At 43.0% G+C, this 12,849-nt stretch overlaps 1 protein-coding gene across 5 annotated transcripts in view; it reads left to right on the top strand.

Moving 5' to 3' along the window:
- The first annotated feature begins 9,949 nt into the window (after positions 1–9,949).
- Positions 9,950–12,849, top strand: part of NOL4 (nucleolar protein 4) — a 426,109-nt gene continuing 423,209 nt past the window's right edge. For 4 of the 5 annotated variants that reach the window (XR_002084657.2, XM_019465438.2, XM_019465437.2 and 1 more), the window contains exon 1: positions 9,950–10,797. Coding sequence is in view for 3 of the 5 variants with exons in the window: in XM_019465438.2 (XP_019320983.1) it covers positions 10,534–10,797 (264 nt within the window). In the remaining 2 variants the exon portion in view is untranslated. Of the gene's footprint in view, positions 10,798–11,340; positions 11,765–12,849 lie in introns of those variants that run through there. The other variant, XM_019465440.2, reaches the window with a different exon arrangement.

Below are 12,849 nucleotides of genomic sequence, written 5' to 3'. Positions count from 1 at the left end.
CATGATTTCATTCATATGTGGAATTTAAGAAACCAAACAGAAGAACATTGGGGGGGGGGGAATAGAGGGAGGCAAATCATGAAAGACTTTTTAAAAAATATTTTTTAATGTTTATTTTTGAGAGAGAGAGAGATAGAGAGAGAACGAGCGGGAGAGGGGCAGAGAGAGAGGGAGACACAGAATCTGAAGCAGGCTCCAGGCTCTGGGCTGTCAGCACAGAGCCCCACATGGGGGCTCGAACCCAAGATCTGTGAGATCATGACCTGAGCCCAAGTCAGACCCTTAACAGACTGAGCCACCCGGGTGCCCCAAGAGACTTTTAATTATAGAGAACAAACTGAGGGTTGCTGGAGGGGAGGAGGATGGGGGGATGGGCTAAATGGGTGATGGGTATTAAGGGAGGTACTTTTGGTGATGAGCACTGGGTGTTATAGGTAAGCGATGAATCACTAAACTCTACTCCTGAAGCCAATATTACACTTAACTAACTAGAATTTAAATACAAACTAAAAAAAAAGAATAATTTGCATTCTGCTGTTGTTGAATAGTGTTCTATAAATCTCACTTAGGTCAAGTTGAGTGATAATGCTGTTCAAGCCATCTCTATCTTCACTGATTTTTTGCTTGCTTTATATACTGGCAAAGAACTGTTGAAGTCTCAACTATACCAACAGGTCTCTTCATTTCTTCTTTACAGTTCTATCAGTTTTTGCCTGACAGTTTCTGATGGTAGGTGTATGTGCATTAAGGGTTGTTATGTGTAATTGGAAAAGTGATCCCTTTATCATTACATATGCTCCCCTTTATCCCTGATTTTTATTGTTCTGAAGTTGCACTGTTCAAAGTTAACACAAATCAGCTTTTGATTATTGCAACATGTTATATTTATCTCCATTCCTTTACTATTATTCAATATGAACTCATATTTAAACCCCATCTTGTAGACAACATACAATTGGGTCTTATTTTGTAATCCATTCTGACATTCTCTGGCTTTTAATTGGCATATTTAGACCATTCACATTTAAAGTGATTATCATTGGATTAATATCTATCAGGTTTATATCTTTTCAGCATTTTTTGTGCTAATTTTTTGTGTATGTGTGTTAGTTTTTCTGTCTTTCTGGTTTTAATTAAGCATTAATTGCCTTCTTTCTTAGCATATCAATTGTACTTTAAAAAATATTGTTAGCCATTGCTCTACACAGTTTGCATGTTTATTGCTTTTTAAAAGTAAATTTCTTAATTGAAGGTTAATATATACAGGGAAAAGTGCACTAATGACAAGTTTATAAATGAATGGATTTTCACAAAATAAACCACCTGTGTAATTAGCAGAGACGTTAGGAAACAGGATGTTACCAGCATTTTTAAAAACCTCTTAGTGTCCTCTACCAGTCCCTACAACCAAAGTAACTACTATCCTGACTTCACCTACCAGAGATTAATTTTATCTGTTTCTGTATAAAATCTTTGGAAGTTTACTTTTGTTGTTACTTATGCTGGCTTTTAAAGATGATATTTGTTCTTCTTGTACTTGGCCATTTCTAATTATATGCTCATATCTGGTAGATCTTAATCTGAGATAAGCCTAGTTGCTCAAATTGTGGGTGTTTTTTCCTATGGAGAATTTATATTTACTTTTACTATGAGCTAAGTGGCAAGGCATCCTTCAAGGACCCGTTTCTGGCTTAATACAGGAGTTTTATACACAGACCCAGCACTGTCATCCTGATCAGCAGCCAGATGAGTCTTCCTGCTGCAATGTTGGTTTTTAGTTTGCTCATAAGATAATCTAGTGCTTTAGGTGTGTTGACTGCTCACTGTACCATTTTGAATAGAATCTTTTGGGGGGTATGGAGAGGGAGATGCTTTCTACACATCCTGTGAACCTAGTCATGCATTCAAACTTACCCATTATGCATTCTTGAGTTGTTTTCTTGAAGAACGTTCTCTTAGTTTCTAGTTAGCCATAGCACTAAAAGCTGAAATCCATTTTGTTCTTGAAATTCTTCTTATTGGGGCGCCTGGGTGGCTCAGTCGGTTAAGCGGCCGACTTCGGCTCAGGTCACAATCTTGCGGTCCGTGAGTTCGAGCCCTGCATCGGGCTCTGTGCTGACAGCTCAGAGCCTGGAGCCTGTTTCGGATTCTGTGTCTCCCTCTCTCTCTGCCCCTCCCCTGTTCATGCTCTGTCTCTCTCTGTCTCAAAAATAAATAAATGTTAAAAAAAAAAAAAAGAAATTCTTCTTATTTATTTAGCTCGAGCTAAAAAATCACAATTCATTAATAAATGGAATTATGTCACTCCCGTGCTGGTGCTCTGCTTTTCCAGGCCAGCAGGATGACCCAAGTGGACAGTTTACATTGAATTGCCAGAGGTATTTTTGCATTTTTGACTTTTATTTCTAAACTAATATAAACTATAAAAAGAAGGTAAAAATTTGGAAACTCTAAATGACTGTGCTCCTTTTTGATCAAGAAACCTAATTAAAGAGTTTCCTAAAAACTTGGGAGATGTCCATTTTAACAGATAAAAGAAAAGAAAAATCTAGAACTTTTTTTTCTGTCTTGCTTTTTCAATGCCTATGAGATAGTCCCAGAGAAACTAAGGGTAGCTATTCCTTCGGCTTCTTCTTTCCAAAGGACAATATTTTAACATTGTTACAGCTATTTTATATATTCTGATGTTTGAACTTAGATGTCTCCCCTGTGAAAACTATTTATAGTCTGTGGTTTTAGCCAAGAAATCTTTGTGTCTTGTCACTTTTACTCTGCAAGTTAGAGAAATATCCTAGAAGGATTAATAATGTATTATAAATAAGATATAAAGGTTAGATGATGATGGTTAAGATATTAACTGGTTGACTCAACAGATATCAGAATAAAAAACTGGAAATCTGGAAAAGTATAATGGGAATTGGGCAGAAGGGATTGGAGAAGGAATTGCTCCCTCTCTCCCAAAGAGTTTTTATTTCCTATGACAGAATAACTATTCTAAAAATAATGTAGAAATTCTACAATAGTACTGTCCACTGAGTTGAAGATGAATATGTGGATTACTGTTTTAAGACATATATTTTGGAAGAAAAGACAAGCCATATGGCTAGTGGGAAATAAAGCAATATTTGGGGCCAGAAAAAATGTATTTTCTTCTCTTATACAAGGGACATGAACACCAGACTGTTAACTTTGGGCTTTATCATAGTTATAACAGCTAGATGAAAATGTTGGGTGGATGAATGTTGAATGAATCCATATGTGGCTATCACAATGTAAGAACTGACTGCGCCATGGACTTGCTTGTACAAAGATGTTAAAGGTAGGGATTAAAGAGAAATTCAGCGAATCCATTAGGTTGTCAAATCTAATTTGTCCTTAGTGTGCACGCTTTAGTATTTATAGAAATAAACTTCTTCCCAGTGTATCATGTTTAATGATGATCATACCAGGCATAAATATCAGTCAATTTGGGGCTGAACAACAAATGTTAAATTTCTATACTTTTTTTTTCCTTTAAGTTAGAAAATGGAATAAAGATACTGATACTATAGCTTACAAATAGAAAGAAATATTTTCAGCGTCTTAGTAATGACAGCTATAAAGATCAGGACACTGTTTTAACTCTCTCAAAAGCATTTCTTTTCTGGACCAAAGGACAGCTATAGCATATTAAAGATAGACTGTTTTCAAAATTATCTGGGAGAAGAGTCAATAGATGGAAGTCAACTAGTAAAATCAGACTTGCGACTCTTTTTTTTTTTAATTTTTAGAAAATATTTATTTGTTTTTGAGACAGAGAGAGACAGACCATGAATGGGGGGGTGGGGTCAGAGAGAGAGGGAGACACGGAATCCGAAGCAGGCTCCAGGCTCCAAGCTGTCAGCACAGAGCCCGACACGGGGCTTGAACTCAGGGACCTTGAGATCATGACCTGAGCCAAAGTTGGATGCTTCACTGACTGAGCCACCCAGGGGCCCCACTTGTGACTCTTTTTATGTAGTCCCCAATTTCTCTATCCACAGGAGCTGTACATTTCTGGCTTTGTTTTTGCTTTATTTTGCAAAGTTACCATGCTATATGTTAATGAAGTTGCTGATTGAGTTGGCCATTTGCTTCCTTCACAAATTCCTGTCCCTGGAAGAGTTATTAATGGACTGTTAAGCATTTGAATACATAATGTTGTTCAGAACTTCCAGGTTTCAAAGTGACAAGTCATATCTATCACAATCTCTAGTACAGCTAAAGGGCTCAAATTCTCTTATGGACTCAACTCAAGTAACCCAAATCCCTATTCGATCCATTCAATGATAGATTTGCTCACAGGCCATGCTCAAATTTTAGATTCCTATTTTGGCCCACCTCCAGCTCCTGATCTAATCTAGAAGAGGACTAATCCAATGTTTTCTAGTTTTCCTTTTTTAAATTTTAGAGGATTTTTAAAGCCCCATCAATTTTGGAACTCACTAACAATTTGGGAAGAGTCAAGGATTGATCCAATGGCTTTGCTATATTTCTCAGATTTTCCCATTATGTGTTGTAGCAAAAGAAGCCAATTTCTGCCGTTCAGTACCTGACATTCTATTTTAGCCATGGAGTATTAGTTTATAAAAAATCAATATCTAAAGATGAAGGTGTTTCCTTTTAGGGGATGGAGGAGTGTGGGTAGAGGTGATGTCATTCATTCTTATGGCTTTAAAATCCCTGTATTTATATCTTCAGCCCAGACTTTTCTCTGTAGTTCAAGCTTCTATATTCAAATGCCTACATGAACAACTCTCCTGGTATTTCAAATTTAACTTCTCTGAAATTAAATTCTTTCTTCCTGCCTCTCTACATCAACCTACTTCTGCTCCTACCTCAGCCTCCAACTCCAATCTGTTCCTCCTCAAACACCCCTCTCTAAGTCAATGGCCTCACAAGCCGTACTACAAAAGCCAGAAGCCATATGGTCATCCTTGACTCAGTCTTTTCCCTCACCTGCCACATGCAATCCCTCAGCGAGCCCTATCTTTAAAACCTATCTGCCACCCATCACGTCTACCTCAACTGCTACCTTCCTAATCTATCGCTGTGATACCTCACCGAAGCCACTGGAACTACTGCAAGTTTCCTAACTGGTCTTCTTGCTTCCACACTTGCTCTCTTCCAATCCATTCTCCTTCCGTTTGGCCAGAGAAACATACACATGCCTATCACGTCACATAATTCTCCTGCTTTAAATCCTTTATTAATTTTCTGCTGGATCAATAATATAATGCAAACCCTTTATCCTGGCAAGCACTGTCCCACAAGATCTGGCCACAGAAGACTACTCAGACCTTCATTCCCCTATTTTCCCTCCCAAACTCAGTAAGCTCCAGTTGCATTGGCCTTCTTTCTATTCCTCGAATGTGCCACTAACTCTTGCGGTAGGACTTCTGCGCTGTGCCTATAGTTCCCCTTCCTGGCTCTTCAGATGGTTGCTTCCTTTGTATCCTTCAGGTCTCAGGATAAACATCACCTACTCAGAGATCTTCCCTGAGTTACCAGGTCCCTCCACTCTGCCATTGTTTTCTATTACAGCACTATTTCCCCCCCTCCTGGCATTCACCTCAAGTGCTATTTACTTCCTTATTTTCTGTTTTCCTGAGAAAAATTTAAGTCCCATTAGATGGGTACAATGCATATAAACATGCCTTGTTGGCTGCTTGAAACTTAAAGCCTATCAGAGTAATTGGTGCTCAGTAAATATTTGTTGAATAAAAGCATAATTATGTGATGAAGTTTCTTTTACTCTTTGAACACAGGTTACAGGTTATATGTTGTTTGGATTATAACATTTTGCTAATGAATATGTGGTGTTGCATAAACATTTGTGATTGATATTAAAATATAAGATTTTCCAGATTTTTATGTTATTTTTAAATGTTTTTATTTTTGAGAGAGAGAGGGATTTTGAGTGCATGCGTGTGTGTGTGTGTGTGCACGTGTGTGGGGAAGGGGCAGAGAGAGACAGGGAGGCAGAGGAAATGAAGCGGGCTCTCCAACTCAGAACAGTGAGACCATGATCTGAGCTGAAGTCGGACACTTAACTGAGCCACCCAGGTACTCTGTTGTTGTTTTTTTTAGGTTTATTTATTTATTTTGAGACAGAGAGAGAGCGAGAGCAGGAGCAGGGGAGGGGCAGATCCATATTTTTAAAAATGTCATACACAAACTGACCCTGAAGTTGGAAGAAATTTTTCTTTCATAACAAAATCATGTTTATCGTAGGTCAAAATTTGGATAATTTGGACTATCTTTAATGAAAATATTATTTTCTGATAAAATGCCTTCTGATTTTCTCTCCCTATAAATAGCAGACAGGACGCTGAGCAGGGATTAGGAACTGGTGTTCAGATATGGGGGTGAAAAGTCTCTTTTTGGAGAGATATGCTCTGTAGAGAGGCAAATCTGAATAATGTATCTTGGGGAAATGCCAAATTAAATTCCAAGCAGCCTGTCAGATGAATCATATAGCTGAAAGAAAGGGTCAATATGACCCTCCAGGTGGAGCTAGGAAGACTTGGTTCTAGAAAAGCAAAAAAGAGAGAAATGAGTCTAGAGTGAGTCGCTGAAGCGCATTTTAGATTTTTCAGGTGTGTGTGCCCTTAAGTAGGAAAGATATGGTTAAAAAAAAAAGTTGATTTAGATCGTACAATTAATAAAGAGTATAAGTATAGAACAGAGCACACTTTAGTTTTCACTGGAGGCATGAGAATCTTCATGGCTCTGAGAAGCTTGGCCCTAAAAGTCCTAGGACTCTAGGACTTCTTTAGCCCAGTGTGAATATTCTTTCCATAGTGATTTACTTTTTCCTTCTAAAAAAATGCACCTTCTATAATTGTTTAATCTTTGTGTGTTTTTTTCTTTATTTATTTTATTTTTTGCTTTTATACCAAATCTAGCTAACACAGCTGGGTGTTGGTGACATATTTGCTTGTATACTATGAATTCTTTATATCTATAGTGTTTTATTTTCCATACATTAGAATGCCAAGTATAATCATAAATATAATGAACGCAGTGCATCGTAAGACCTTGGTATCTCATTAAGCGGGAACCAAACACTACCCAGCAAAAGCCAACAGGAATGGCTAAGGATTGTGCTTCCTGCTTATTTCTTCCTTTCCTCTCTTTCCCTTCCCTTTATTAACTCAGTATATATTTACTAAGCATTTACTATGTGCATTGTTCACTGTGGTGGAGTTACTCAGAACACAAGAAAATCTAAACTCTCAAGGGTTTCCCAATCAAGATTCTATTTGAACAAACATACTCATGTGAAACTATGTTGTATAAGGAGTGGTATAGCTCATATGATCTAAAACAAGGTTTTCCACACTATAGGTTGCCAGGCATCCTTTGCTGCTTTATAAATTTATTGGGTTAAGACCGTTTATTGAGTTACTACTATTACCAAAGAGTAGTAATAGTAGTAGTAATACTAATGATAATAATAATAATAATAATAGGAGAAAATGGGGTAGATATCAGTGTGTATTCCATGCAGTAAAATATATTTTTTCATAACATTTTTGGAGGACAGCTGTATGAAGTGTAACGTATATGCTTTACTATGAGACAAGGTTAAAAAAATGGTTGAAAGACACTTCTGCAGAGGAGCATAGAGAGACAGACTGTTTTAAATTGAGTAGTCAAGGAAAGAAGAAGGCTTTATAGTTCTGAAAGTACTTGAATGAGGCTTAGAGGAGAAGAGGTGACTTTTTCAGATGAAAGAGCTACTAAAAAGAATTCTGAAATTGTGAATTAAGTTTTAACCAGAAGAAAAAGTGAACTCTATAGAACCAGCTTACTCTTGAATGAATGACCACCCCAGGATCAACTATACTTCCAGAATCTTCTAGGAAACATTTCACTAACATACAACGCAATCTAGATCTTCCAACTTGGAATTACCCTCTATCTCTGATGCCACTAGATAAACTTTTAATAGTGTTCCTGTGAGGTATATCACTTATGAGAGTGATTCAAAATATGCTTCTGATTGCTTAGTCCACATATCTATTTAAGATACTAACAAAAATTTTTAAATGTGAAAGGCCTAAAGATAAATACCTAATTTAAAGTGTTTTTTCCTTCCTGCCACCCCCCCCCCCATATTAGATCCACTTGTCACTTGTATTAGTGGACTCTGAGCTCTACTGATCTAGTATTTACTGGGCAAAAATTCAAGGACTCAGGACAACGGATTTGTTTTAGCATTTTTTAAAATACAAAATAAATAAAAAGAATAAAAGCAGTCAGGGTGGCCTCTGGAGAAGGGTAGCTGTTGTTGCAGGAATCTTGCAAGTTAATGAGAATTCACCCGGGACTCAAGAGCGACAGAGAGGGGAGAAAGGAGGAGATGGGGCGGGGAGGGGGGGGGGGGAATAAAAACTCTTCCTTTGCAGCTGGCCCTCTCCCTCATTTGTTGCTCCAATAAGCAGTAATTAGGTCCTGAGCTAATGGTGTCAGCTGATCTGCTGTTTTTAGGCTAGACCCAGAGGAATCTCCATGGAAACCCTGCTGGAGTCGTCCCCCCACCTGGATGCTGAGTGCTCCTTTCCGCCACCTGGCTGCCGCCGCGCCCGCTGCTACCTCCTCCTGCCTCTAACCTGCAGCCTGCAGCATGCGCACTGCCCCCGGGATCCCTAAATGGGACAATTCTGCCCGTGACGTCAGCGCCCAGCCGTCTCCACAGAAACTTTTGTCCCATTGGCCAATCAGAGAGCTTGGAAGAGGCCAGGGAGGGGGGGGGGGGGTGGGAGGAGAGGGGAGTGGGAGGGGTAGGGGTGAGGGGAGAGGCGAGAGGTTTAGTGTGTGGAGCTGCTCGCGCTCCGCCCGGGCTGTCAGTCCCGGCTCCAGCCGCCGCGAGACCTTCCCGGAGACGCGCGCACACACAGCGCACCCCCCCCACCCCCCCGCACACCGCACACCCTCGCTCCCTTGCTCACACACACGCACGCACTCAGCCTGGCCGAGCAGGAGCCACTGACCATTTTGCAAGTGCCGGGACCAGCTGCGGCGCAGTGGGTACAAACACTCAGCGTTCCCATTCGGGGCTTTCGTCTGGGAGACGACGACGAGGGGCGAAGGTGGGCTAGGACGCGGACCAGGCGCGGGGCACTGGTCGGGCCGCCTTCCGGGCAGAGCCGCCTCCCGGGACGGGCGCGGGCCTCCGCAGAGAGTAGAATAAAGAGGAGCGGCCGCAATCGCACGCAGCGCGAGGAGGATGGGAACTCCCCTATTTCCAGCTCTGTAACCAACGGGTGGAAATCCTGAATGGAGAAGCCGCCGATTTCATTTGCTTGAGAAAATCGTCCAGAGGAACTCATATTTGGCTACTCTGAGCAGTGGAGGGGTGTCCATGACGTGGCAGGGGGAAAATAGACATACGAAACCTCCTGTGTGAACTGCAAACTGTAACCAAGCAAGGGGAAAATAATTTCTCTGTATATTTTAATTTCATGCAAAGGGTTGTAAGCATCTGTATTATAAACTTACTTCTATGCCTTGTACCCAGTCCAGCAGAAACCAGAGGAGTCCTGTCTGGGGACCCCGTCATTATCCGGGAGACCCGCCGCCCGCGGCCTGCCTTCGTTTACCCACATCCCCCTGGAGCGGCTATCTGTTTGGGGTATCACAGCCTTTCCTATAAAACTATGGCCAAATATCCACGAATGTTTTGTTAATTCTGGGACTTAACTCCTGGAACCTACCTGCAGGATTGGAATTTAGCCTAAATGCATATGAAGAAATGACATTTTAAACCATTAAAAAAAAATACCTTAATGATTTCCTGTGTAGCAGGATTTGATAGGCTTAACAACATGACAGGTAAGAACTTTCTCTCTTTCTAGTCCCTTAACGCCCCACGCAGGGAAGGTCGAAGCGTAACGGGACCCTGGAGGAAGGAGAGCCCGGGGACCCGGGTGCCCTTCGGGGCTCACAGGCGCTCGGCCGGGCGGCTGCTTTCGAGAGAAGCTCAGCCCTCGCTCCTGCACGGTGGGGCCAGCGGCCAGGGAAGCTTCTGGGGCGCGCGCTGGGAGGCGGCGCGGCGCTCCACCTGCCTTGCCCCGGACACAGCCCCGGGGTGAAGCGTCCAGGGACCACCCCAAGTCAATATTGGGATTTTTAATAAACCAAGGAATGGGATTTTAATTATTTAAAACCCAGCTCCTCTGGGCCAGATGCTGTTGGGATGGTCCTAATCACACAATATTAAAGAGACCCATCACTAAGAGGACGAGAAAAGCGTCCGAGACCAGCGTCCGAGACATCCGTTGCAATTACGAATGAACCAGAGACTTGGTAGCACGGGGCATTGATTGCTGGTGCCCAACCGGACCCTCCTCCCCTCTCCCCGTTCCTCCCCCCACCCGAGGCAGGCTCCGGCGGCGGCCGGGACCTCGCGTCCCTACATCGTGGCCGTGGCCGCATTTTTCATGAGCCCGGGGTGAACAGGTGCGAAGTGCGCTGGGAGCATCCAGCCAACGGCCGGGAACGGGGAACATGGAGAGCGAGCGCGACATGTACCGCCAGTTCCAGGACTGGTGCCTCAGGACTTACGGGGACTCAGGCAAGACCAAGACGGTGACCCGTAAGAAATACGAGCGGATCGTCCAGCTCCTCAACGGCTCCGAGTCGAGCTCCACGGACAACGCCAAATTTAAATTCTGGGTCAAATCGAAGGGCTTCCAGCTGGGCCAGCCGGACGAGGTCCGCGGGGGCGGCGGCTGCGCCAAGCAAGTGCTTTACGTGCCGGTCAAGACCACGGTGAGTGACTCCCCTTCCTCTGTTATTTGTCTGCGGGAGCAGCCGGCGGGGAGGGGAGAGAGAGGGGGGAGAAAGGGGGAGCCGTGAGCCACCGTTGGCTCGTGTGCCCCCCACCTTTCTCAACCCCCCTCCCCAAGTCGTCCCCACTCGCATGAGCCAGGCGCGTTTCCCCCACGGTGGAGTCTTTGTGGTCCTTTATTTTAAAGCGGCAGCGCACCACCAGAGCTCGCCGCCCTCCTCGCCTCCCAGGCTTCTGAACCCGCTCCTGGAGCTTCCATCCCCGGGTCGGGCGGCCTCCAGCGTCCTCGGGTCGGGCCATTGTCCCGTGTCCTTCGCTGGGCGCCTGGCGCGTGTCCCGCTTTTGCCACCAAGCATAAAGGCCACGCTGGAACCCCAGACGCACGCTCTGATAATAGACGATTCTGATCGATCGTCTACAGTGTCTCCTAACTGGCACAAAGCCCGATTGTGGCGCTGGTCAGAGATGTGGGGTTCCCCCCTCCCCCGCCCCCCGACACTATCCGGTTTTATTGTTAGACCGCCGCCCGGGAGACGCAAGGTTATCCGATCGCCTAGAGCACTCCCAGAGATCTTGCCACGACTATTTAGATTGTGGATGAGGTCCGGGAGATTCCTCCTCCCCGCCCCCCATTCCCTTCCTCACTTCCCCCTTTCACAAATAAAGCCGCCGCTACATGATGAACAACAAAGAGACATGGGTTTGGGCGCAATCAAATGGTATATGTGTTTGCTCCTCATTCTGGGATAGCTCTAGTCTCAGGGCCACAAAGCTCTAAGCCCAGGCGCAGCAAGGTGCTGGGCACTGAGAGCCTGGTGTACAGGGCAGAAGGCTGTGAGGCTGGCGAGCGGCAGCAGCGTCGATTGCCTTTTTAAGAAGATGGGAACTGTGGGCTACAAGTAGGATTGCAGATCAGATCCATAAGACCTCTTTCTCCGTCATGGAACGGTGGGTACTCGCCTGGAGTAGGGGTGGGGGAGGGTATCTGGCATCCTTTGCATTTTTGCCTGGCTTTGGGGTTTCTTGAGCATTTGCTCCTGTTCCACCCGCTCCCCCACCCCCCATACTGGCAACCCTTTCCCGTGCAGTGTTCCTGGAGGATGCTAGAAAGGAGATGTCTTGCAAGCTATTCTTCTGTCTCAAACGGAGGTATATGCAATTGGAAATCTGTGCATGGAAGGTTTTTCAGAGGATTATTTGGAGCGCTCTTTTAGGTTTGGAAAACCAGTTAGTGGTTTTCTGAGATTCGTTAGGGGTAGTTTGAAGGAAGTGTGTTTGTTTTGGAATGTATGTGGAAAACGGGAAACGGAAATAAAGGTGAAACAGAAACACACATGAAAGTTCTGTTTTTTTTCCAAAAAGTACTGTTGTTGGAATTTTCTGGGAGGTAGATCTACAAATACAGCCTTCTCTTTGAACGTGGCATTGCTAAAGACAATGGTGAGATTACTGTCTTGCTTTACTAAATAATGAGAACTAGCTGGGTCTGGATTAGAACTGAGGTTTATTTACATCTGGATGAGCAGAAGTCTGTTGTAGAGAATTAAGTGCTTTGATTCATTTGTATCAGGAGTAACTTAACCTGATTTTTAAAAATAACTTATTGTTAGACAAAGTAAATTAGAATTCAAAACATAAGAATGTATTCTCCTTTAGGGGAACACTGGGCTAATTGAATAAATAAAATAATAATTTAAAGTATATTTACCTAAATATTTAATAATATTCTATATGTTTTTCGTAACAATTGCTAGCTGGGAGGTTTGTTTTTCATTCCTTTTACATTAAAGTCAGGTTCCTGCATTTACCTGTCAGATAGTTTCCACCCTGTATGAATTGGTCCAATTTATACTTTGGGTATATCCACTATATGTATAAACAGATGTGCCCTTTGAAAACATTAACAAAAAATTGTAAATAACACAAATTGTGTAATGGCTGTAGAGGCAGTAAGATAAATATGGATGCCAGTAATTCAAATCAGAATTCACATGTTCAGATACCGATATTTTCATTCAAAAATTTTTGCAGAG

This window comes from Panthera pardus, unplaced genomic scaffold, assembly GCF_024362965.1.
Source record: "Panthera pardus isolate Hobbes unplaced genomic scaffold, ASM2436296v1 HiC_scaffold_15, whole genome shotgun sequence".
Lineage (NCBI taxonomy): Eukaryota > Metazoa > Chordata > Mammalia > Carnivora > Felidae > Panthera > Panthera pardus.
Note: the sequence above shows the minus strand (reverse complement) of the source record. Positions and strands in the feature narration are given on the sequence as shown.